This window comes from Trichechus manatus, unplaced genomic scaffold (assembly GCF_000243295.1).
Source record: "Trichechus manatus latirostris isolate Lorelei unplaced genomic scaffold, TriManLat1.0 scaffold00081, whole genome shotgun sequence".
In the NCBI taxonomy this organism is placed as follows: Eukaryota; Metazoa; Chordata; class Mammalia; order Sirenia; family Trichechidae; genus Trichechus; species Trichechus manatus.
In genome coordinates, this window is record NW_004444017.1 from 7,493,576 (window position 1) to 7,518,980 (window position 25,405).

The window sequence follows — 25,405 nt, forward strand, 5'->3', positions numbered from 1 at the left end:
TGACTAGGAAGAAAGGCCTAATGATCTACTTCTGAAAACCAGCCGATGAAAACCTTATAAATCACAAAAGAACACTGTCCTGCTGGCTTGCTCTGGACATGTCACCAGGAGATCAACTGCTGGAGGAGAACATCATGTTTGGTGAAGCAAAGGGCCAGTGAGGGTGAGGAAGACCCTGGGTGAAACGAACTGGCACTACAGCCGAAACAATGGATTTGGAACTTGCTGGCAATTGTGAGGATGATGCTTGGGCAACATTTCACTTGTACATTAAGGGTCACCATGAGTTGGAGTTGACTCGATGGCAGCTACCTATAACTATCTTTTTCTACATTAGCTGTAATTCTTTTATAGAAAAGAACTTCTCTGATCTCTTTGACTACCCAGAAATATAGTTTACAGGAAAGGTAGATAAATGCTTCATTTTTCTTCCATTTATTCACCAATTTTCAGAGCTATGAGTTATTACCCTAGCAACTTCTAATGGTGACAAATGAGTTTTTTATGAGAATCATTTTAAATATATAAATTTTTATATATTGGATGGGTTTCAATCCATTAAAGTCATTCTTTTTTTTTTTTTTTAATGATCAAATTATCCCATCTTACCCTAGTGAGAAGCCCTTCAAGTTGGCTTCTATGGGCTATTGATAAGATCCTTTAATGGCATTTTTTTCTACTATGACTTCCCTTTACAGATTTTTAGTGTTCTTAACCCTAATACGTACACATTTCCTTGATGCTTCATTTGTTTTATCAATTCTTTATGTGAAACTGAATTTGGTGAATGATGAGGAGAATGAAACTATTTCTGTGCCCTACACAAATTAATAAGGAGCTCTGGTGGCGCAGTGCTTAACTGCTCAGCTGCTAACTGAAAGGTCAGCAGTTCAAACCCACCAGCGGCTCTAGGGGAGAAAGATGTTGTTTCTGTAAAGATTACAGCCTTGGAAACCCTATGGGGTGGTTCTACTTTGTCCTATAGGGTCGCTATGAATCAGAATTGACTCGACAGCAATGGGTCTGGTTTGGTTTTTGGTGTTGTTGTTGTTGTTAGGTACTGTAGAGTCAGTTCCGACTCATAGCGACCCTATGCACCAGAGAACTAAAGACTGCCCTGTCCTGTGCCATGTTCACAATCGTTATGCTTGAGCCCATTGTTGCAGCCACTGTGTCAGTCCATCTCGCTGAGGGTCTTCCTCTTTTTCACTAATCTTTTACTCTACCAAGCTTGGTTTTTGGTACTCAAATTAATTAATCATCCCAGAATCATTTACTGAATAATCCCATCAGTTACTCAGTGCTTACATAATCACTATTTATATACGTATTTAATTTAATCCTCACAACAACCTTGTGAAATATGAATCACTATGCCCACACCACCCACAAGGAGAATTATCCATGGTCACTCAGGTAGTAAATAGTGGAGCCAGAATGGGAAGTAAGATCTGAGTCTAAAGCCCATGCAATTAACCACTGTTCTGAACAGCCTTCTTATACATGACTAAACATAGTGAGAATTTTTTTTTTATTGTGGTAAACACAGATATAACAAAAACATAACCATTTTAATATTTTTTACATGGATAATTCCAAAAAATAGAATTTTTTAAATTATTTTATTTTTGTTGTTGTTACTGAGAATATATGGCAGAACATGCACCAATCAACAAGTTTCTACACGTACAATTCAGTGACACTGATTACATTCAAGTTGTGCCACCATTCTCATCCTCCTTTTCTGAGTTGTTCCTCCCCCATTAACATAAACCCAATGTCCTCTAAGGTTCCTATCTTTCAAGTTGCTGTTGTCAGTTTGATCCCATAGAGACAGATCTTAAAAGAGCACCATACTCAAGGCAGACATTCTCTACTAGTTAAGCTAAACTATCATTTGTTTTTAAGAAGACTTCAGGGGATCTTTTTGGTTTAAGGCTTAAAGATTATCTCAGGGCAATAGCTTCAGGTGTTCATCAAATCTCCATGACTCCAGAAATGCTACATTCCCAGAAAATTTGAAATTCTGTTCTATATTTTTTCCCCTTTTGATCCTTCTCTTTAAAATCTTTGATCAAAATGTTCAGTAATGGTAGCTGGGCACCATCCAGTTCTTCTGGTCTCCCGGCATTTCCTCCTATTCCCGACTCTCCTTCCTTTGTTGCTCCATGTGAACAGAGACCAACTGTTATAACCTGGTTGGCCGCTTATAAGCTTTTAAGACCCCAGGCAATACACAATGAACTAGGAGATAGAAAAGAACCACTAGACATAATATCAGGCCAACTAACTGGGATGGCCCATGAAACTGTGATCCTAAACCTCCAACCCAAGGAACCAAATCCCATGAGATTTTTGGTTGTACTTAAGCAGCCTCAGCAGCTACTCTTTTTCGTCATCGTTGTAAATATACCCATCACACAACTTTTGCCAATTCAATTTTTTACAGGTATACAATTTATTGACAGCAATAATCAGCTGTGCAATCCTACCCTTAATGCAATTTTTTCATCATCATACAAACTGAAACTCTGTGCTCCATAAGCAATAATCTCCCCTTTTCCCTTCCCTCTCAACCCTGATAACCACTAATAAACTTTGGTCTCTATACATTTGCCTGTTCTTATCTTTTTATATAAGTGAGGTCATACAATATTTGCTCTTTTGTGACTGACTTGTTTCACTCAGGATGTCTTCAAGCTCCATCCATACTGTAGCACATATTAAGACTTCATTTCTCTTACTGGCTGAGTAGTGCTCCATTGCATGTATGTACTACATTTTGTTTATCCATTCATCCGTTCATGGGCATTTAGGTTGTTTCTACCTTTTGGTTATTGTGAAGAGTGCTGCAATGAACACTGGTGTACAAGTTTCTGTTTGAGTCTCTGCTTTCAAGTCTTTTGGGTATATAGCTAAGAGTGAAATTGCCAGGTCATATGGTAGTTCTATTTTTAGTTTTTTGAGGAACCTCCACACTGTTTTCCACAATGGTTGTACCATTTTGCATTGCCACCAGCAATGGATAAGGGTTCTAATTTTCCCCACATCCTCAGCAACATTTGTTATTTTCAGAGTTTTTTATTTTAGCCATCCTAATGGGAGTGAAATGGTATCTCACTGTGGTTTTGTTTTGCTTCTCTGATAGCTAATGACACTGAATATCTTTTCATGTGTTTGGTGGCCATTTGAATGTCCTCTTTGGTGAAATGTCTATTCAAGTCCTTTGCCCCTTTTTTGATTGGGTTATTTTGTTGAGTTGTAGAAGTTTTATATATATTTTAGTTATTAGCTTCTTATTGGATATATGGTTTCCAAAGATATTCTGCCAGTTGGTAGCTTGTCTTTTCATTTTTTTGGTAAAGTCTTTTGATTAACAAAGTTTTTAATTTTTATGAAGTCCCAGTGATTTATTTTGTCTTTTGCTGCTTGTGCTTTTGTAATTATATTAGATAATCCACTGTTAAAAGCTAGGCCTGACAGCCTTGTCCCTGTATTTTCTTCTAAGAATTTTATGGTTTTTGTTTTCACATTTAGGTCTTTAGTTCATTTTGAATCTGATTTTGTATATGGTGTGAGACATGGATGTTGTTTCATCTTTCTGCATGTGGAAATCCAATTTTTCCCATACCATTTATTGAAGAGACTTTTCTTTCCCCATCAAATAGACTCAGCACTCTTGTCAAAAATCAGTTGACAATAGAAGGGTGGGTTTATTTCTGGACTCTCAACTCTATTCCATTTGTGTTATGTGTCTACTGTTTTGATTACTATAGTTATATATTTTAAAATCAGGAAGTATGAGTCCTCCTACTTTGTTCTTCTCTTTAAATGCTGCTTTAGCTATTTGGGGCCTCTTTCCATCCCGTATAAAGTTGAGGATTGGTTCTTCCATTTCTGTAAGGAAGGCTGCTGGAATTTTGATAGGGATTGCACTGCATCTGTCGATTTCTTTGGGTAATATTGACATCTTAACAATATTAAGTCTTCTAATCCATGAACACTGAACTTATTTCCATTTATTTAAGTCTTCTTTAATCTCTTTCACCAGTTTTATAATGTTCATTGTGTGTTGCACGTCCCTGATTAAATTTATCTGTACGTAGTTTATTCTCTTAGATGCTATTGTAATGAAATAGAATTTTCAAGTGTTTTAATTTTCAATTAAATCTTAGAAACTTATATATTTTTAAGGTAATATCTAGACCTAAATTTTTAAAAGAAAAAAAAATATTTTAAATGTATGCTATTGGAAATTGGGTATATAGGGGGAAATGTTCATTTATATGAATCACAGACTATTCTCCTCCATCTAGTAATACATCTATCTAACAAGATTTTCAAGTTTTTGCCACTAAAGATTAGGGCAAAGCAGTAGAGAGGAAGTATCTCATCTTGTGATTTGACAATCTGTCAAAGAAACTTATCACACAAGGTTGTTATAATAACTTAATGAAGACATTTAAGAGTACAGTATCTAGGAAAATAGTAGCTTCTAAGAAAACTTAGTTCCTTAAATTTAATCTTGTTAATTCCCACTGTAAGCTAAGAGACCAAATCTCCTCACTTCATAACTACATGTTAAAGCCCAAACTGTAAGGTAGATACTCTTACTATCCCTATTTTATAAATGAAGAAACTGAGGCACTGAAAGATCAAATAACATGGCCAAGGTTATGCAGCTAGTACGTGGCAGATGAATTTGATTCCAGAGCCCAAGTATTTAGAATGCCTTAAAGTATCAAGCAACAAGTATATAACAAATTTAACAATAAGTAGGATGAATAATTTTATAGGTTAAATAAACCCAGATCACATTACAAGCTGAGAGGAACCCTAGTTACAGGCTCCCTAAAATATGCTTAAATATAAGACTTCATCAGCATTTGTTTCTTGCTTTTATAAGACAGCTTCTGAAAACTATAGAAATATTAAATCTAAATAAATATATCTTTTTCACTTAGAGCTTTGCTCAATAAAGAGCTGTTCCAGTCTTTAACAGAACCCAGATGACATGGATACATATAACATGAGAACTCTTAAAATCCTACTCCTACCCTTGACTCAAGGCAATGTTTTGACTGAGGTAAAGCTAAGAATTTCTCTTTACCTGAAATATTTTAAGTATTTTGGTACTACACAATCTGTAGGGGAATAAAAGGAATAAAAGAATTGTGCAATTATTAAGTTTCTTTTTCTGAGGACTTTTATTTCAAGATAAAAGCAACCTGGAAGACTTTTAAATGGTTGTCACTTTCATGTTGAAGCTACAATTGTCCTAGTGGAATAATGAATATATCTACCAAAGAAGTCTAATTTATGTTTTTTAAAAAAAAGGCAACTTGTAATGGGGACTTTTTAAGACCAAGTCAAATAACCAGATTGATGTAGGAGGTGAAGAAATTGGAAAAACTTTAAGCTTAAAAATTTTAAAGTTTTAAATTAATTGAACTAAACTCACCTTATCTGGTGTCATGAGCACAGGTGATTCAGTTTTTATTCCAGACTGATGAATGTTCACAAACATTCCAGAATCTATCAGTCCTGCTGACCTGTAACAAATAAATACAAAATTTAGCCTTACTTTCCTTGGGAAGAAAAACTAATGACCAGCTACTTAATGTATGTTGTTTGTTTTTTTTACTATACCTTGCAGTTTCACTATCTGTTACAAAAGTTGGAGTTGCAGCTAGTGGGCTTCGAAGGTCTTTTCGGATGTAGATTTTTTCTGTCGAAGCAGCACAGTTGGAAGATTTTTCTCTTGATACTTCAATGGGCTTTCTTTCACACTGAACAGCTAGGAAAATGTATTAAACTATTATATCATAAAGCGAATTTACAAGCAATTATAAATGTAAACTCTAGGTTCACAACGCTGCTAATGGGAGACATGCTTACCATAACTCAACTGCCAAGATTATGATCAAGCTTTACAAATTATTTGCAAAAATCAACTTGACAGCAATGGGTTTGGATTTTTGGCTGCTTTCTCTCCCTGCTCCCATAGGGTAAAAATACAGAGGAACTCTTACTTTTTTAAAAGCTCAGTGTCCAGAAGGATGAAGTTAGGGGTCCTTTACCTACATATACATATATTATATATATATATAAAATCTTAAAAAATGAACTGAAATTTAGACAACTGAAAATAATTCTAATAGCGAGCCATAAAAAGACTAAAGATACACCTTTCATTTTTTAGCCAAGGGCCGGGAGATTTTTGAAAAATAATTTAATTGCTTGGCCTTCATTTATAAAACAAGGTAGTATGTTTCATTTACTTTATAGGAATTTTATTTCAAGATACTTATTAGGAGATAGTATAGCATACTTCTTAAATGTGCATTTTCTGGGTAAAAAAAAAAAAACTGCCAGGATTAAAATCCAAGTTCTGCCACTGATTAGTTGTGTGACCTTGGGCAAGTTACTCTCTCTTTACTCAAAAGTAAAATGAGTAACAGTATGTTCTGTGTAGAATTGCTGTGAGGATAAATAAGTTAATATATAGGCTTAAGAACGTTAAGTATAGTGAGAGTTCAATCAATGTTAGCTATTATTATCTTATTAGTAACAGGTCACTTAAATTTGTATTTAGTTAGTTTAATTTTTTTTTTGTCAAGTTCAAACTACAAATATACGCTTGGCACATATGTGTTTAATAAATACTTACTGAATGAATGAAAAATATATATGTACATATTCTTATATATTTAGTCAGAAAACCGTAAATTAAAAAGTGTACATATTTGACACATTATAATGTGTGAATGTTAATACACTTTTAGCTTGCCTGAATCTTTAAAAGTATTTTCTCCATTAAGGTAATACATACAGTCTTGTTTCATTCCAAACGCAATACATCTCTGCAACCTGCAGTACTGACAGCGGTTTCGATGGTGTTTATTGATAACACAGTCTTTCGATCCTCTACATGAATACACTAAATTTTTTCGGATACTTCTTTTAAAGAATCCTTTGCAACCTTCACAAGTTACTGCCCCATAATGACGTCCTAGAGACAAAATGTTTAAGAAAATACAAAAATCACATATTTTAAGACAGTAATGAAATACACCCATTACTTCCCTTTAAACAACAAAAATATGAGATGAAACTGTGAGATTTTTGAGTTTATGGCAAACTTTTTTTAAGAGTCAATAAACAGAGAACGAAACAACTATGTTCTCTGACTAATTAAACAATATGAGTTTTTTAATTTTATAATGTGATCTTAACAAAGGCATGGAAAATTTGTGAAAGAGAACAAAAGAACCTATAATCCCATTATTTAACATAAAAATGATTTTCTCTTCTGATATCAACTAGAAATTATAGTTTTGTTGTATATTGTAGAGTAGGTGTTGTATTTTCAAAACTGTGCTCCAGAAAAAAGCATAAAATTTCAGCTAGTATTTCAAAAATAGTAATTCCTTCTAATTGTGAATTCTACTTTTGAAATTTCTGAAGAAGTCTGTTACACTTTGGTCATTTCCCAACCATTTCTCTTGTGCACTTATTAACAAATGGAACATAATCTGGGAAAAGCTCTAGGGGAGGTCTTTGTAATGAAGCTTGGAAAATATCGAAGATTAAAGAACACAAACTATGCCCTTAAACTATATCCCACTGGCATTTATGAATAGGAGATACACACACACACACACACACCACACACACAAGTGGACATGGGCATGCACTCCTGATATGAAGTAACTAAAATGACATAACCCTGAGTGCTAGTAATACACTTTGAGAATGTCTGCTCAGTCAGCTATGGAGAGCATTACATAAGGCTAACCAGAGTTTTTTCCAACCTCAATAATTCAAGTTACTCTGTATTCCAAGAATAAGAACAGGGTTTAATGTTATATATTATTAAGAATTACAACTCATTTTTAAATGATTCCTTTAACAAAACTCCTAGTTTTCACATTCAAAATATTTTCCATGTTTACTTTTAAAAAGCTAAACTATTTTTCTTAATTCTTTGAAATACGTATTTTGTGTCATTACAAAATCCATTTAAATGGCATTAAAGTGAGAAAATATCTTTAAGTGAATAAAAAAGCTTTGGGGGAAAATCCATCAAATTTCATAGGCTACAAATATAAATATATTTCCCATAAAAATGATGTACTCCTTTACTTTTCTTTTCATTTTTAGTAGAAGAAACATGGTAGTCGGGTAGTTATTTTAACAACACACATACAAGGTTGTTTTTAATGTTACCTGAGGCTTTGTCTCCACATACTACGCAAAGATCAAAAACCTTATTTGGCCCCTGGTCGGGGGAAGAATTATCTGTTAAAAGCTAGGAAAAAAAAATTCTGGTTACTTAATAACATTGTTGCTCTGTCAAAAAATTAAAAGAACATTCAGTCAGTCTTGCTTTTTACTTTATTTCTTATAAGTTATTCTTAAACTTTTAACTATTATTATGTACATTTTATAAACTAGTCCTTATTTTTCTGCCAAGTCTCATTAACGTAATCAGACTGTTCAAAACACAAATACGTGATTTTCAATGCATTCCACCCATTAAACATTAAATATTATTCATATGGAACACGTTAAATTATTGCAGCAGTTATCAGTCCTATTATGACATTTGTCTTTGAAGATCTCAGAATTTTTCCACATGGAATGACATGGCTAAAATAAACTGTAACAGTATGAAAAAATAATTGAATTTTTTAAATAGAAAAGGAGTTATAAAGAAAAAGGTTCTACTGGCATAATTAATTATAATAATGAAAATATGATTACTATACAAAAGTTGAAACTTTTCATGAATAAGTTGTCTAAGATTTGGGTTACGTACAGTACTTGAGAACACAGATGCAGTCTATGAAGGGTAGCAAGTCAGCCATCAAAATTGGGACTAAGTGGGGTAGCCTTGAGCAAATTACTAAGCCTATTTAAATCATATAAAGAGCTCCTCATTAAACCTAACTAATATGATCCTGGCAAAGGTATACTAGTTCCTTCTTTAGGCTATACTTCAACCTTCTCATCACTTTCTTTCAATCTTTGAAAACATGAACAAAGTATCAATTCAATCCAAAAAAATATGATATGGCATTTAGTAAACACCTTCCCCTCTGCAGTAAAACAAATGAAGTAAAATCCTCTACTTTGACTCTTTCTTCACTTAGTGGTATGAATGCATTCAGGATTAATTCTGATTTTTAATACTTCAAATAGTCCTTGAGATGACTATCCCTTACTAGGCTATATATAGTATCATTTCTTTTTAATCGCCACAAAAATCAGTCTTTTAATACATACGGGGGAGGGGGTGTGGGGGACTGCTGGTATTAGATGTACTTTGAAATCATCCATAAGTATCACGTCTTCCCTTAACAGCATACCTATTGCCAATGATGCCAAGCTCTCCCCTTTGTTATTAAGGGTAGAAGAGATTTTGAGAGGTTAAGGGACTTGCCCACATCTCGTTTTAGTTCACCAGACCAGAAATCAAATCATCTGATTCCTGGTCCAGAGGAATTCCATCCTACACGTTTCTCTTTTCTTACCATAGAGATGAAACACAAAGTAGGCCAAGTATCAATATCTTTATTATAAAAAGAGAAATTTATTTAAAAAGAGCAGCTTTACAGTGAAGAAAACCTGACAAACATTACTTCAGTTAAATGATCAAAGTCAATATCAGTAGTCATAAATCATGTTGATCATATGTACACTCAATACAATGTAATAAAATGGCATTTTACCTCTGTGATTTTCTTCCCAAAAACCCATAACCCCTGTCTAACCATAGAAAAACATCAAATCCCCATAATGGGGTATCCTACAATAAACTTATCAGTACTCCTCAGAACTGTCAAGGTCATCAAAAACAAGGAAAGTCTGAGAAACTGTCACAGCCAAGTGAAGCCTATGGAGACATGGCAGCTAAATGTTTAATGTAGTATCCTAAATGGGATCCTAGAACAAAAAAAGAACACTAGGTAAGTTGAAAAACACTATTGACTTTAGTTAATAATAATGTTGTTGTGTGCTGTCGAGTTGATTTCAATTCATAGCGATCCTACAGGACAGAGTACAACTGCCCCACAGGGTTTACTAGGCTGAAATCTTTACAGGAGGAGATCACCAAGTCTTTTCTCCCATGGGTTTGAACACCTGACCTTTCGCTTAGCAACCAACCACTTGACCATTAGCCACCGGAGCTCGTTTTTTAGTTAATAATAATATATCAATATTGGTTCATAAATTGTAATAAATGTACCATATTAGTATAAAGTGTTAATAATAGGAAAACTGTAAGAGCTCAGCTGCTACTCCAAAAGGTCTACAGCTCGAATCTACCAGCCACTCCTTGGAGATCCTATGGGGCAGTTCTACTCTGTCCTATTGGGCTACTATGAGTTGGAATCAGGTTTTGGTACACGTAATATGGGAACTCTGTACTATCTGTTCAATTTTTCTGTAAACCTAAAACTTTTCTAAAAAATGAAATCTATTAATTTAAAAAAACAAATTATACATGTCAAATACTTTTTTTGGTGACTTCTGTCTTATTGATAAGACAACTTCTTATAAATCTACAACTATGGCTTATTCATTTTCTATCTTAGCAGTTTCTAAAAACAATACAAATGACGTGATTGGAAGAATGACTCTATCAGGATACACAGACAGAATTTCATATTTTATGCATATTTCAGGATTAGAAGTTTTTCAATCCAAAAAGGAAATTTCTTGAATCAGTTTTTCATCACAAATCATGCAACACAATTTTAAGTGGGCACTCCTCTATAAGTCTCTGAAGGCAAATTTAAGGGTGCACTGTTATTTGTATGCAAGCATAGCAACCAGCAATGAAAATACCTTCATATAACCACAGGCATGCAGCGTGTAAAAGCCATAACTGGCTCTTTGAAGAATAAAGTATAACTAGCAAAGATTAAAATTATGTAAATTGAATCTATACCGACTCAGTTCCAGTGTAAAGCCTGAGGAAGATGCTGCAGACCACGAAGCAGACTGTTTTCTATGTCAATGATGACATGAGTGACAGTAGAGGAGGCACAGCACTGAAGCTATAGCACTGACTTCTTGATTTGGCAACTTCCTGTTTGTGCCACAGGCAGGCAAGTACTGGGAACTACAGGTACAGACACTGCTCTTGTTTTGACACAGTTCCCCAACTGCACAGAAGCAGCAGGTCTCTTAGAAGCCAGTTCTGCAACACGCTCCAGTAGTTATTCTTGGAAGCCTAGCCTAGGACTTTCTCTTCAGCCTTTCCAACAACTCTGTGAGGTACCTACATGCCTTATTAAACCCCTTCCTGTTCAAACTAGCCAGAGTGGATCTTACTGTCTGCAACTAAAAACTCTCCAAAATATGGGTGTAATGTTGTGTGAAAACTACAGTGGCCCATAGGAAAACAGCCATCGCCACAGATACTCTACACAGCACACAATTTTATGCGGTTTTTTTCCTACTGAATATGCATACATGTAAGGTCTTAATAGGCAAGACTTACACTTATGCTTTTACATCTTTTTTAAATTATAAGATGAAAAGCTATTTCTGCAGTTATTTACCTGGAGGTGTTGTGCAGACAAATCAGGAGTTGTAAAAAACAACTGGTTGACCCCTGCTGCATCTGGAGTTGTGAGAAAAACTTTTCCTGGAGTGGAATCTTGTCTGGCCAGTATGACTTTGCTTGGAGTAGAGCCATCGTGATTTGTCAGAATGAACTGCTTGCCTTGTGTATTATGATCAAGTCCTGTCACGATCTGGATCTTCTGGCCAGTTTGCTGCTCTGTAACAATCTAACACAATCACGTCTAGTTAGTAAATTCAATTTTTTTCCCTTATAACACAATTTTCTAATCTCTTCAGACAAAGCTACATAAGCACACCATTACATACATATTCAATATAACACAACACACACACATCTTTTGAAGTAGCAATTGTACTTCCACAAAATTCCATCCTACAGAAATAAATAAATATGCAAGTAAATTAAGGTACAATAATAAGAACATTTTGACCTCACTATTTTGATTCCTTTTTTCCCTCTTTCTCCCTCCTTCCATTTCGGAAGAAAGGCCTTAGACAAACATATATTAAGCACATTCTATTTGCCAAGCACTGTTGTGGGTCCTAGGATATAGCAGTGAGCAAAACAAAATCACTGCTCTCATGAAGCTTTCGTTTTAGTGAGGAAAGACACATAATAAACTAATAAGTAAACAATAATATTGTCCGGTGGTATTAACTGTTAGAAGAAAAATAAAGCAGGGTAAGGGGTGTGTGTGTGAGAGAGAGAGAGACAGAGTGAGGTCTAACAGGAAAGCTCTCTCTGTGGAGATGACATTTTTGGACAGACCTGCAATTTGCACAGACTGAGGTTTAGGACTACCAAGGAAGAGCATCCCAGGCAGAGGAAACAGAACATAGAAGACAGCTCTGGGGCATAAGGGAATGTATTTGGCATATTTGAGGCATGAGGCACAGCAAGAGAGCTATGTGACTGAAACAGAGTTGAAGAGGGGGGTATAGTAAAACGGATCTGAGTGACAGCTGCAGGTCAGGTCATATAGATTTCCTACTGTGTGAAATGGAAAGGACCAGAGGATTTGGAACAAAGATTGGCAGGATCTTTAGTACCATGCAGGGAGTGAAAAGCAACTGGATTTGGGAGTTTTTGAAGGTAGAGGTGATAAGACGTACTGATGAAATGGAGGTGGACTATGAAGAGAGAAGAGTCAAGGAGGACTACAAAATTTTGGCCTGAGCAACTGGGAAAACAAATGCCGTGTACTAAGACAGGGTAGACTGGGGAAAAGCAAGTTCACCAATATATAGAACTACCCCAGCATTGAGGGTTTTTGCTGTTGTTGCTGAACAAAGACTTTCCAGAGAAAATTTACTATGCCAGTTTAATCCTATGATTAACTTTTAAAATGGCAAAGTTGATTTGTTTTCCAACTTTTTTTTCCATTTTCATTTTCCTGAAATTATTTTCATCAATATTCTTTTCCATGCAAAATTTAAAACAAAGTTCTGATTCACTAATCACTCTTTGTCTACAGCAAACTGTACTGACTGTAGCATCGGACAATTTGAGTTTTCTTTAGTGACCATTATTTCTACCATGTCCTATTTTTCTGACTGCAGTTTTAATTATCGTCAATTTTATCTTACATAGGTTATTTCTATCAAGTTCGGTTTCCACCATCCCGACAATTTTTAATGTTACTTATAAGATATGACTTTGAATCAGTTCATCTATAACAAATTTCACCATGTATAGTTTAAGCTGTTGCCAGTTTTATTTTGGATTATTTCTACCACTAATACTCACTGTGAATAAAAGACTAAAAGGTCACTACTTCTTAGAGAAAAGAGTATTAGGTGCATACAGGGTACAAATGTCACTGGGTTGAAACATTCTGCTTAGATGAGTAAAAGGATGTTCACTGCAGTATAATTATAATAATTGAGAATGAGAAAATTGAAATGGTCTTCAATAGAAAAGAACAGTAAACAGACTGGAAGCAGTTCTCAGGATCTCTTTAAATTTGAAAAATTTAGTGAAGGCCCCAAATGGCTTCTGTTTATGTGGGTCATACCTACTTAGAGTTATCACCACCAATTCAAACTAAGGAATTTAAATATTTACTCATTTAAAAGTAACGATAAACTTATGACATCCTAACATAAATAAAATATTTTTATGAAAAATAAGTATATCTTATATACTCATATACCTGTAGTGGGGAGAGTGGCACTGTTTTACATTTTTGCTAATCTCTTTAGTGTCTGGCTTTATAGAAGACAGTTGGAATCTCATATCTGTCTCTGCATTCAATCTGTTACAATATGTCATTTTGGTTAAGGCATATGAAGAAAATCCAGCCTCACATTTATTGGTAGAAAAAGGGAAGAGTATTTTAACAACCTTTTCGGATAAGTATGGAAATTGTTCTTTGATATTACACCAAATTCAACATGTGATGTTTTAAAGGTTAGTTGCAATGTAGAACCCAAAGTCATATTAAAATCCATTAATCTATCCTGCACTTTGAAAGGATCCTTTAGTCATCCAAGATTTTCTAACATCATACATTGGTCATTCGGAAAACAACAGTTCACTGAACTATGCAGACCTTTTAAATGTTGACACATTTCATCATACAATACTATCAGATGATACTGATAGCCTCTGGAAAATTCCACTGTACACTTGGGAGAAGATGGAAATGAAAATGGCAAATAACATTTTAGTAGTCTCAGAAAAATGGTTTTGCTCTTGCTGGCTCTCAAAAGAGCCCCTAGATCATATACTTTGAGAACCTCTAGATTATGGTACCTCTTACTAAGAAATATGGAGCCTTACTGGAGCAGCAGGAGCCCTGGTGGCACAGTGGTTAAAGTACTCAGCTGCTAACCAAAAGGTCAGCAGTTCAAACGCAGCAGGCACTCCATGGGAGAAAGACGTGGCAGTCTGCTTCCGTGAAGATTTCAGCCTTGGTAACTCTACGGGGCAGTTCTACTCTGTCCCATAGGGTCACTATGAGTTGGAATCAACTCGAGAGCAGTGGGTTTGGTTTTTGGTTTGGAGCAGCGTGGTGTTTAAAGTGCTCGGCTGCTAACTCATAGGTTGGTGGATTGAACCCAGCAGCTGCTCCACGGCAGAAAGATGTGGCAGTCTGCTCCCATAAAGATTACACCTTTGGAAACTCTAAAGGGCAATTCTCCTCTGTCCTATAGGGTCGCTATGAGTCAGAATCGACTCAATGACAATGGATTTTACCAAGAAATAGTACGTAACCATTTAAAAAATGAAGACTTGTTTGCCTTAATATGGATTAACTCCTGCCGGTCAACATGGCCTCAAATTTCATGCTCTCCAAAAAACATGCCCTAACCAGGTTCCCGACGCCATTCCCCACCCCCTCCTATGACTCTTTATTAGCTGTTTTTCTTCTGTGCTATTGTAACACCCTTTATAATTATCCATCACAGCACTTACCATATTTTACTGTGATGGTTTGATTATTCAACTATCTCTCAGGAGACAGAAAAGCGACTTGAAAGTCACGGATATCTTTAATCTCTGTATTGCCAGAACACAGCATATACACTTAATGTAAGTAGTAAAAATTCGGTGAGTCAAGTGAATGAGATGTAAGATAAGCATACCTCTCCCATCTGTTGTTCAATAATTTGATGTGCAATTTCTTCTATGGTTGCCATGATCTAGATGCCAAAATGTCCTGCCAAAAATAAAGTGATGGTTTTTCAAAATTATATCCATAAAGACATACTTCTTGAGTAATTTACAAATAAAATTATATGATTTGCTTCAAAATAATTCAGATGGAATGGTTAGGAGTGAGAGGAAATAGATAAAACAACATTGGCTATATGCTGACAATTGTCAAAAGTGGTAAAGCTTTTGCAGGGGTTCATGAAACTATTCACTCTAGGTTTGTATATTTTCAAAACTTCTATTAAAAAAAAAAAACAATTATTTAAGACCTAACAATTTCATCTTTCAAAGATATTGCAGCCTAAATAGGAGTACTCTTGATTGATTCAGACCAGCAGTAATAGTATAAATAAAGGGCAGCTCTAATTGCAAACAAACTCATCACTCTGGTCACTTAACACACCACCCTTTTATCACTATTTTGTGAAAACTGACAAAATAATTGCATTCATTCAGAAGTACTGAAAAATCCTCTAGAATTTTATGATTGTTCTTCATTAATGGTAGTTTCTTACACATTAAGGTTAATATAAATTTAATGCATAGTTATCTCCAAATGGACCTAAGAACCTGTAAGATTACTAGACTGACTATGACTTTTGCTTTTTCTTCAAATCATGTAATCAAGAACATCAAAACTGTATGTGACTTTATCATATTTCATATCTTCACTAATATTTTGTAGCTATAATTAATATTAACTACCAAATGATCTGAATTGTTTTTCTTTTGATTACATAAAAAATTTTAAATGTGTCAATTAATTGTACTAAAAGCAATATTTAATCTTCAATTTACCAAAGCAAAATCAGGACTATGCATTTATATCAGATTATGCTAACTAAATGAAGAGCTTACCATTTTAAGAGTATGAATATAATGGTTTTAATAATTTTTCTTCCACTGCCTATGATAAAGCAACAGAATGAAACACTCTTTCACATGTCCTTTCTTCGTCAATTAGGATAATTTCTGATAGACCCTTACAGTTCCTTTGGCAGCTACTGTCAGTTGCTGTGGAGTTGATTTCAACTCAGAGACCCCATGTGACAGAGTAGGACTGCCCCATAGGGATTTTTAGGCTGTAATCTTTACAACAGCAGATTGTCCAGTCTTTCTCCCATGAAGCTGCTGGGTGGTGGCTAGCAGTGCTTAACCTCTGTACTACCAGGGCTCCTTTCCTTTAGCAGCTAAAAAAAACAAACCAAACTCGATGCCATCGAGTTGATTCCAACTCATAGCGACTCTATAGGACAGAATAGACCTGCCCTATAGAGTTTCCCAGGAACAGCTGGTAGATTAGAACGGCTGACCTTTTATGTAGCAGCCAAGCTCTTAACCACTGTCCACCAGGGCTCCTCCTTTAGCAGCTAGTGGATGCTAATTATCAGGTAAGGAGCAAGTAATTAGAGAATGACAAAGATATTATAACTGAAGTAAAAAAAAAAAAAAGTGTGCCTACTGTCCACCACAAATGCATAATTTAAGCATCATTTCTCCATCTTCAGTCAGTCTGATTTCATCAGTTTTGTGAAGTTTGTATTTCGCTTCCAACACTTGGCTCTGTGACCTGAAGAAAGTCATTTAACATTGAGTCTCAGTTTCCTTAATGGCCTAATAATCCCAGAGTGTGAGACAGTAACTAAATAATGTATGCAGAAGTGCCTTCTCAACTGTCAAGCACTATATGAAACGTGACTTATCTTTATTTGTTGTTAGGTGCTGTCAAGTCATTTCTGACTCACAGCAACCCTATGTACAACAGAACAAAACACTGCCTGGTCCCATACCATCCTCACAATTGTTGCTATGCTTGAGTCCATTGTTGCAGCCACTGTGTCAACCCATCTCTTTGAGGGTCTTCCTCTTTTTCACTCATCCTCTACCTTACCAAGCATGATGTCCTTCTCCAGGGACTGGTCCCTTCTGATAATATGTCCAAAGTACGTGACATGAAGTCTTGCCATCTTCGCTTCTAAGGAGCATTCTGGCAGTACGTCTTCCAAGATAGACTTGTTCATTCTTCTGGTAGTCCATGATATATTCAATATTCTTTGCCAATACCATAATTCAAAGGCATCAACTCTTCTTCGATCTTCCTTATTCATTGCCTAGCTTTCACATGCGTATTAGGTGAATGAAAATATCATGGCTTGGGTGTTTTTTTTTTTTATCTCTTACAATACATAGAAAAAAATAAGAAATTCAACTTTTCAAATAAGAATGAAGATTTTGAGTTCTAATCACTATTAAAAGTATCTTTCTTAAAGATGGAAAGAACCTACATGCCCATCAATAGATGAACGGATAAACAAACTATGGTACACGTACTCACAATGGAATACTACATAACGATAAAGAACAATGATGAATCTGTGAAGCATCTCACGACATGGATGAATCTGGAAAGCATTATGCTGAGTGAAATAAGTCAATCACAAAAGGACAAATATTGTATGAGACCACTACTATAAAAACTCATGAAAAAGTTTGAACACAAAAAGAAACAATCTTTGATGGTTACAAGGGAGGGGAGGGGTGGGGGTGAAAGACACTAAATAGACAATAGCTAAGTGGAAGCTTTGGTGAAGGGTAAGACAGCACACAATACTGAGGAAGCCAGCACAACTTGTTTAGGGTAAGGTCATGGAAGCTCCATGGAGAAATCCAAACTCACTTAGGGACCGAATTACTGGGCTGAGGGCTATAGGGATCATGATCTTAGGAAACAACTAGCTCAACGGGCATAACATAGTTTATAAAGAAAATGTTCTATATTCTACTTTGGTGAGTAATATCTGGGGCCTTAAAAGTCTGTGAGCTGCCATCTAAGATACTCCACTGGTCTCACCCCTTCAGAAGTAAGGGAAAATGAGAAAAAACAAAAGACACAAGGGAAAGATTAGTCCAAAGGACTAACAGACCACAACTACCATGACCTCCACCAGACTGAGTCCAGTACAACTAGATGGTGCCTGGCTACCACCACTGACTGCTCTGACTGAGATCACAACAGAGGGTCCTGGACAGAGTTGGGGAAAAATGCCGAACAAAATTCTAACTAAAAAAAAAAAACCAGACTTACTGGCCTGACAGAGACTGAAGAAATCCTGAGAGTATGGTCCCCAAGACACCCTTTTAGCTCAGTAATGAAGTCACTCCAGAGGCTTACCTTTTAGCTGAAGATTAGACAGACCCATAGGACAAAACGAGACTAAAGGGGCACAGCAGCCCAGGGGCAACGACTAGAAGGCAGGAGGGGACAGGAAAGCTGGTAATAGGGAACCCAAGGTCGAGAAGGGAGAATACTGACATGTCATGGGGTTGTTAACCAGTATCATAAAATAAAATATGTACTGTTTAATGAGAAGCTAGTTTATTCTGTAAACATTCTAAAGTACAATAATAATAATAATTTTTTTTAAAAAGGTATTTTTCTTAGTTCCAAATTTCCTGCTGTTTTCAATATTGTAAACAATGGCTTGCAACTTTCGATTTATTGCATTCAAAACCTAAAAAAGAAAGTTTCATTATCAAAAGCTAATGGTGGTACATCACATCCAGATTATTTCATTTGGTTTTGATACTTTGGTTATAATATACTTACATTAAAAATAAGCATAGGCCTTGTGGTCAAAGCCCTTGTCAATTACTCCCACTGTCTTAGTTATCTGGTGCTGCTATAACAGAAATACCACAAGTTGGTGGCTTTAACAAACAGAAACTTATCTTCTCACTGTTTAGGATGCCAGAAGTCTGAATTCAGATGTGAATTCAGAATGCCAGCTCTAGGGGAAGGCTTTCTCTCTCTGTCGGCTCTGGAGGAAGGTCCTTGTCTCTTCAGAGCTTCTACTCCTCTGCTTGCTAGCTTCTGTTTAATCTCTTTTATATCTCAAAAGAGAGACTCAAAATACATCCTACACTAATCCTGTCTCATTAATATAACAAAGACAACCCATTCCCAAACGGGATTATAACCATAGGCGTAGAAGTTAGAATTTGAAAAACACATATTTGGGGGGAACACAGTTCAATACATAACACACACCCGTAAAAATAGTTTTGTTTTTCTCATTACGAAAATGGTTATTAAAAAAAAAATTCATTAAAGCAATGCCAAGATGGTGGAGTAGTCAGACACTTCTTGAGGTCTCTCTTACAACAAAGACCTGAAAAAACAAGTGAATGGATTATATATGACAATCTAGGAGCCCTGAACATCAAAGACAAAGTTGAGGAGTCGGACTGAGCAGCAAGGGGAGGGAGACACAGTTCAGAAGCAGCGAGGACTTTCCAGACCTGACTTGGCCGGCACCCTGCAGGCTGGATCAGCCGGTGAGCACGGGCAGAGGTAAGCAGTAGCACCTGGGTTGTGCTTTACACACCGGGAGAAACCAAGCAGGGGAGAGTCTGCACAAGACTCTGGAACCAGGCGGAAGTGGCACTGGATCTGACAAAGCTAAGTGCAAGTGTCTAACCTACCACACGGAATAAAAAAAAACCCTCCTCCCTCTGGGAAGTACCTCTGTCCCATTCACCCGGCCCCTTCCCACTCTGCTCCAGTCCTGGTCCGGCTTCAGTGATTGCCACGCCCCCTGAGCCATGAGACCCATCATGCGCCTCAAGCCATTTTCCTGGCTTTGGAGAGATAACAAACTAACAGACAAATAATAAACAAGAAAAAATAATGCGCTAACTCCCCTAAGCCAGGACCTCAGGGCAGGCACAGCCCCTTTGCCTAGGCACAGGCGTAAGGGATACATGAACTATGACTGCCTTTCACCTCTGCCTAGACCTGTGTGAGCCCATTTCAACAGCACAGACCCTCATTAGCAAAGTACAACAGGGCATATACCTGAAGTCTACTTTCAATGGCAATAGCTAAAGGGGAGTGGCAAATTTGTGACATTTGACACTGCCCTGCCCATTAAGCAGAGTCCTAACCTACCCACATCAGGGGCCTGAGGACTGGTGCCTCCACCCACTCAACCTAGCCACCTACGATAGAGGTCTGAGAATAAATGGTGCCTCCCAGTCCTTACAGCCAACAGCACTGGGTGCCCAAAGTCCAGCTGCAAAACACACCAACCTACATGCAATAGGGAACATGGAAATGCCTTCCAACCAGGCACTCAGGGGCAGCCATCAGCCCCTTACCTTGCTTAGAACATAATCCTCTACTGTCGCCAGATACCCGTGCCTGCTCCAATCACCCCTATGTAGCCCTGCTTGTCTAGGACTGTAGGTGAGAGCCTGTACCATGCACTCAGTGACTGACAACCTGGACACCTGAGCTGAATCAACACAAGAAAAGTAAACGGACTCCTGGGCCCACATACCTAGTAGGAGCTCTAACCACCTGGTGAAAGGATGTGAGAGCTTCAAAGACACCAATAAATCAAAGTAGCTCACATGACCAGTCTATTTGGGCATATCAAAACAAAACAAGAAGACAGGACACGGTAAGCAAACATAAAATAAATAACTTATTAATGGCTCAGAGACACAGACAGTATCAAATCACATAAAGAGGCGGACCATGATGGCTTCAGCAAGCAACCAAAACAAAGAACTAGGAAAACTTCCAGAGAAAGAACAGGTCTTGGAATTACCAGAGGTAGAATTCAAAAGATTAATATACACAGCTCTTCAAGAGATCAGGCGAAATGCAGACCAAACCAAGGAACACACAGACAAAGCAACAGAGGAACTGAAGAAGGTTATACAAGAACCAGATGACAAAATGAACAGGCTGCAAGAATCACAGAGAGACAGCAAACAGAAATCCAAAAGATTAACAATAAAATTTCAGAATTAGACACCTCAATAGAAAGTCATAGGAGCAGAATTTAGGCAATGGAAGGCAGAATTAATGAGATTGAAGATAAAGCACTTGACATAAACTTATTTTAGGAAAATCAGACAAAAGAATTTAAAAAAAAAGAGAAACACTAAGAATTATGTGGGACTCTGTCAAGAGGAATAACCTACGAGTGACTGGAGTACCAGAACGGGGGGGATAACAGAAAATACAGAGAACTGTTGAAGATTTGTTCGCAGAAAACTTCCCCGATAACATGAAAGATGAGAAAATATCTATCCAAGAAGTTCATCGAACGCCACACAGGGTAGATCTCAAAAGAAAGTCACCAAGACATATTACAATCAAACTTGCCAAAACCAAAGATAAAGAGAGAATTTTAACAGCAGCTAGGGATAAACAAAAAGTCATCTACAAAGGAAAGTCAGTAAGACTAAGCTCTGACTACTCAGCAGAAACCAAGCAGGCAAGAAGGCAATGGGATGACATACATAAAGCTTTGAAGGAAAAAAACTGCCAGCTAAGAATTATATATTCAGCAAAACTGTCTCTCAAACAGGATGGCGAAATTAGGGCATTTCCAGATAAACAGAAGTTAAGGGAATTTGTAAAAACCAAACCAAAATTACAAGAAATACTAAAGGGATTCCTTTGGTTAGAGGAAAAATAATATCAGATAACAACCCAAGACTGGAACACAGGACAGAACAACCCATATATCAACCCAGATAGGGAAATCACAAAAGTAAGTCAAAGCTAAAAGACTGTAAATAGGGAAACAGAGATGTCAATATGTAAAAGATGACAACATTTAAAACAAAAATGAGGGACTGAATAATGTAGCCATAGAATTTTCACATGGAGAGGAAGTCAAGGTGATATCAAGAAGTAAAAGATTTGGTTTAAACTTAGAAATATTCAGGTAAATTTTAAGGTAACCACAAAGGAAACTAACAATCCTACATATCAAAATAAAAAACAAGAAAACATAGAGACTCAGCAAATACAAAAGATGAATACAAAGAAAAAGCTGAAAAGAAAATACATAAAGAAAAATGACTCAACACAGAAAATTAAGTGGAACAAAGAAGCTGTCAACACACAAAAAAAGACATCAAAATGACAGCACTAAACTCATACCTATCAATAATTATGCTGAACGTAAATAGACAAAATGCACCACTAAAGCAAGAGAGAGTGGCAGAATGGATATAAAAACATGCTCCGTCTAAATGCTGCCTACAAGAGACACACCTTAGACTTAAAGACACAAACAAACTTAAAATCAAACACCACTCAAAAAACAGCAGAAGTGGTGATATTAATTTCTGACAAAACAGACTTTAAAGCAAAATCCACCACAAAGGATAAGGAAGGACACTATATAATGATTAAAGGGTCAATACACCAGGAAGACATAACCATAATAAATATTTACTCACCCAACCACAGGGCTCCAAAATACATACAACAAACTCTAACATCATTGAAAAGAAAAATAGCTCCACAATGATAGTAGGAGACTTCAACACACCACTTTCGGTGAAGGACAGAACATCAAGCAAGAAGTTCAATAAAGACACAGAAGATCTAAATGCCACTATCAACCAACTGGACCTCACAGACATATACACAACACTTTACCCAACAGCAGCCAATTATACTTTCTTTTCCAACGCACATGGAACATTCTCCTGAATAGACTACACGTTAAGCCACAAACCAAGCCTTAAAAGAATCCAAAACATCGAAATATTACAAAGCATCTTTTCTGACCATAAAGCCATAAAAGTAGCAATCAAAAACAGAAAAAGCAAGGGGAAAAAAAATCATATACATGGAAACTGAAAAACACCTTGCACAAAAACGACTGGGTTACAGAAGAAATCAAGGACGGAATAAAGAAATTCACAGCATCTACTGAGAATGAAACACATCCAATCGGAACCTTTGGGACACAGCAAAGCAGTGCTCAGAGGTCAATTTTTATCACTAAATACACACATCCAAAACGAAGAGCTAAAATCAAAACATTAACCCTACAACTCGGACAAATAGAAAGAGAGCAGTAAAAGAAGACCTAGGGTACCAGAAGAAAGGAAATAATAAAAATTAAGAGCAGAAATAAATGAAATACGGAGAAAAAAAACACCTGAGTTAACAAGACCAAAAGCTTTGAAAAGATCAAAAAATCAATAAACCATTGGCCAAACTGTCAAAAGAAAAACAGGAGAGGAAACAGATGACCCAAATAAGAAATGAGAGGGGCAATATCACAAGACTTAACTGAAATTAAAAGAATCATAACTGAATGCTATAAAACTGTATTCCAACAAATTTGAAAACCTAGAGGAAATGGACAAATTTCTAGGAACACACTACCTACCTAAACTAACACAAATCAAGGTAGAAAAATAAATAAATCCATAACAAAAGAAAAGACTGAACAGGTAATTTAAAAACTCCCAACAAAAAAAAAGCCCTGGCCCTGACGGCTTCCCTGGAGAATCCTACCAAACTTTTGGAGAAGAGTTAACACGACTACCACTAAAGATATTTCAAAGCATAGAAAAGGATGGAATAGTCCGGAACTCATTCTATGAAGCCAGCATAACCCTGATACCAAAGCCAGGTAAAGACACCACAAAAAAAGAAAATTACAGATCAATATCCCTCATGAATATAGATGTAAAAATCCTCAACAAAATTCTAGCCAATAGAACTCAACAACATATCAAAAAGAAATTCACCATGACCAAGTGGGATTCATACCAGGTATGCAGGGATGGTTCAACATTAGAAAAACAATCAATGTAATCCATCACATAAATAAAACAAAAGACAAGAACCACACGATATTATCAATTGATGCAGAAAAGGCATTTGACAAAGTCCAACAACGATTCATGATAAAAACTCTCAGCAAAATAGAAATAAAAGGGAAATTTCTCAACATAATTAAGGGCATTTATACAAAGCCAACAGCCAACATCATCCTAAATGAAGAGAGGCTGAATGCATTCTGCCTGAGAACAGGAACCAGACGAGGATGCCCTTTATCACCACTCTTACTTAACACTGTGCTGGTAGTCCTAGCCAGAGCAATAAAGCAAGAAAAAGAAAGAGAGGGCATTCGTATTGGTAAGGAAGAAGTAAAAGTATCCCTATTTGCAGATGATATGACATTACACACACACAAAAAAAACACAGAATCCACAAGAAAACTACTGGAACTAGTAGAAGATTTCAGGAAAGTATCAGGATACAAGATAAACATACAAAAATCAGTTGGATTCCTCTACACTAACAAAGAAAACTTCGAAAAAGAAATCACCAAATCAATACCATTTACAATAGCTCCCAAGAAGATAAAATACTTAGGAGTAAATCTAACCAGAGACGTAAAAGATTTATACAAAGAAAACTACAACACACAACCGCAAAAAACCAAAAGAGACCTTCATAACTGGAAAAACATACCTTGCTCATGGATAGGAAGACTCAACATTGTGAAAATGTCAATTCTACCCAAAGCAATCCACAGATACAATGCAACCCTGATCCAAATCACAATGACATTTTTTAACGAGATGGAGAACAAATCACCAACTTCATATGGAAAGGGAAGAGGCCTTAGATAAGTAAAGCATTACTGAAGAACGACAACAAAGTGGGAGGCCTCAAACTACCTGATTTTAGAACCTATCATACGGCCAAGGTAGTCAATACAGCCTACTACTGGTACAACAACAGACACGTAGACCAGTGGAACAGAACTGAGAATCCAGAGAAAAATTCATCCACCTATGAGCAGCTGATATTACACAAAGCCCCAAAGTCCGTCAAATGGGAAAAGACAATCTCTTTAACAAATGGTGCTGGCATAACTGGATATCCATCCACAAAAAAATGAAACAAGACCCATACCTCACACCATGCACAAAAACTAACTCAAAATGGGTCAAAGACCTAAATATAAAATTGAAAACGATCAAGATCATGGAAGAAAAAACAGGGACAATGCTAGGAGCCCTAATACATGGCATAAACAGAATACAATGCACAAACACCAGAAGACAAACTAGATAAGTGGGAGATCCTAAAAAATCAAACACTTAATGCTCATCAAAAGAGTAAAAAGACAACCTACAGACTGGGAAGAAGTTTTTTGCTATGACATGGCTGGTAAGGGTCTAAAATCTACAAGATACTGCAAAACCTCAACAACAAAAAGGCAAATAACCCAATTAAAAAATGGGCAAAGGATATGAACAGGCATTTCACCAAAGAAGACATTTAGGCAGCTAACAGACACATGAGGAAATGCT

General features: G+C 36.4%; 1 protein-coding gene across 3 annotated transcripts in view; it reads right to left on the reverse strand.

The window, feature by feature from the left end:
* NR2C1 (nuclear receptor subfamily 2 group C member 1) overlaps positions 1–25,405 on the reverse strand; it is a 68,068-nt gene that overhangs the window by 25,442 nt on the left and 17,221 nt on the right. Inside the window, exons 1-7 of one of the 3 annotated variants that reach the window (XM_023735720.1) lie at positions 16,719–17,059; positions 15,187–15,260; positions 11,574–11,804; positions 8,230–8,311; positions 6,833–7,012; positions 5,650–5,797; positions 5,462–5,552 (exon numbers count right to left, since the gene is read on the reverse strand). In XM_023735720.1, the coding sequence (XP_023591488.1) occupies positions 5,462–5,552; positions 5,650–5,797; positions 6,833–7,012; positions 8,230–8,311; positions 11,574–11,804; positions 15,187–15,240 (786 nt within the window). In that variant the 5' untranslated portion in view covers positions 15,241–15,260; positions 16,719–17,059. Of the gene's footprint in view, positions 1–5,461; positions 5,553–5,649; positions 5,798–6,832; positions 7,013–8,229; positions 8,312–11,573; positions 11,805–15,186; positions 15,261–16,114; positions 16,168–16,718; positions 17,060–25,405 lie in introns of those variants that run through there. The other 2 variants (XM_023735719.1, XM_004381230.2) reach the window with 2 other exon arrangements.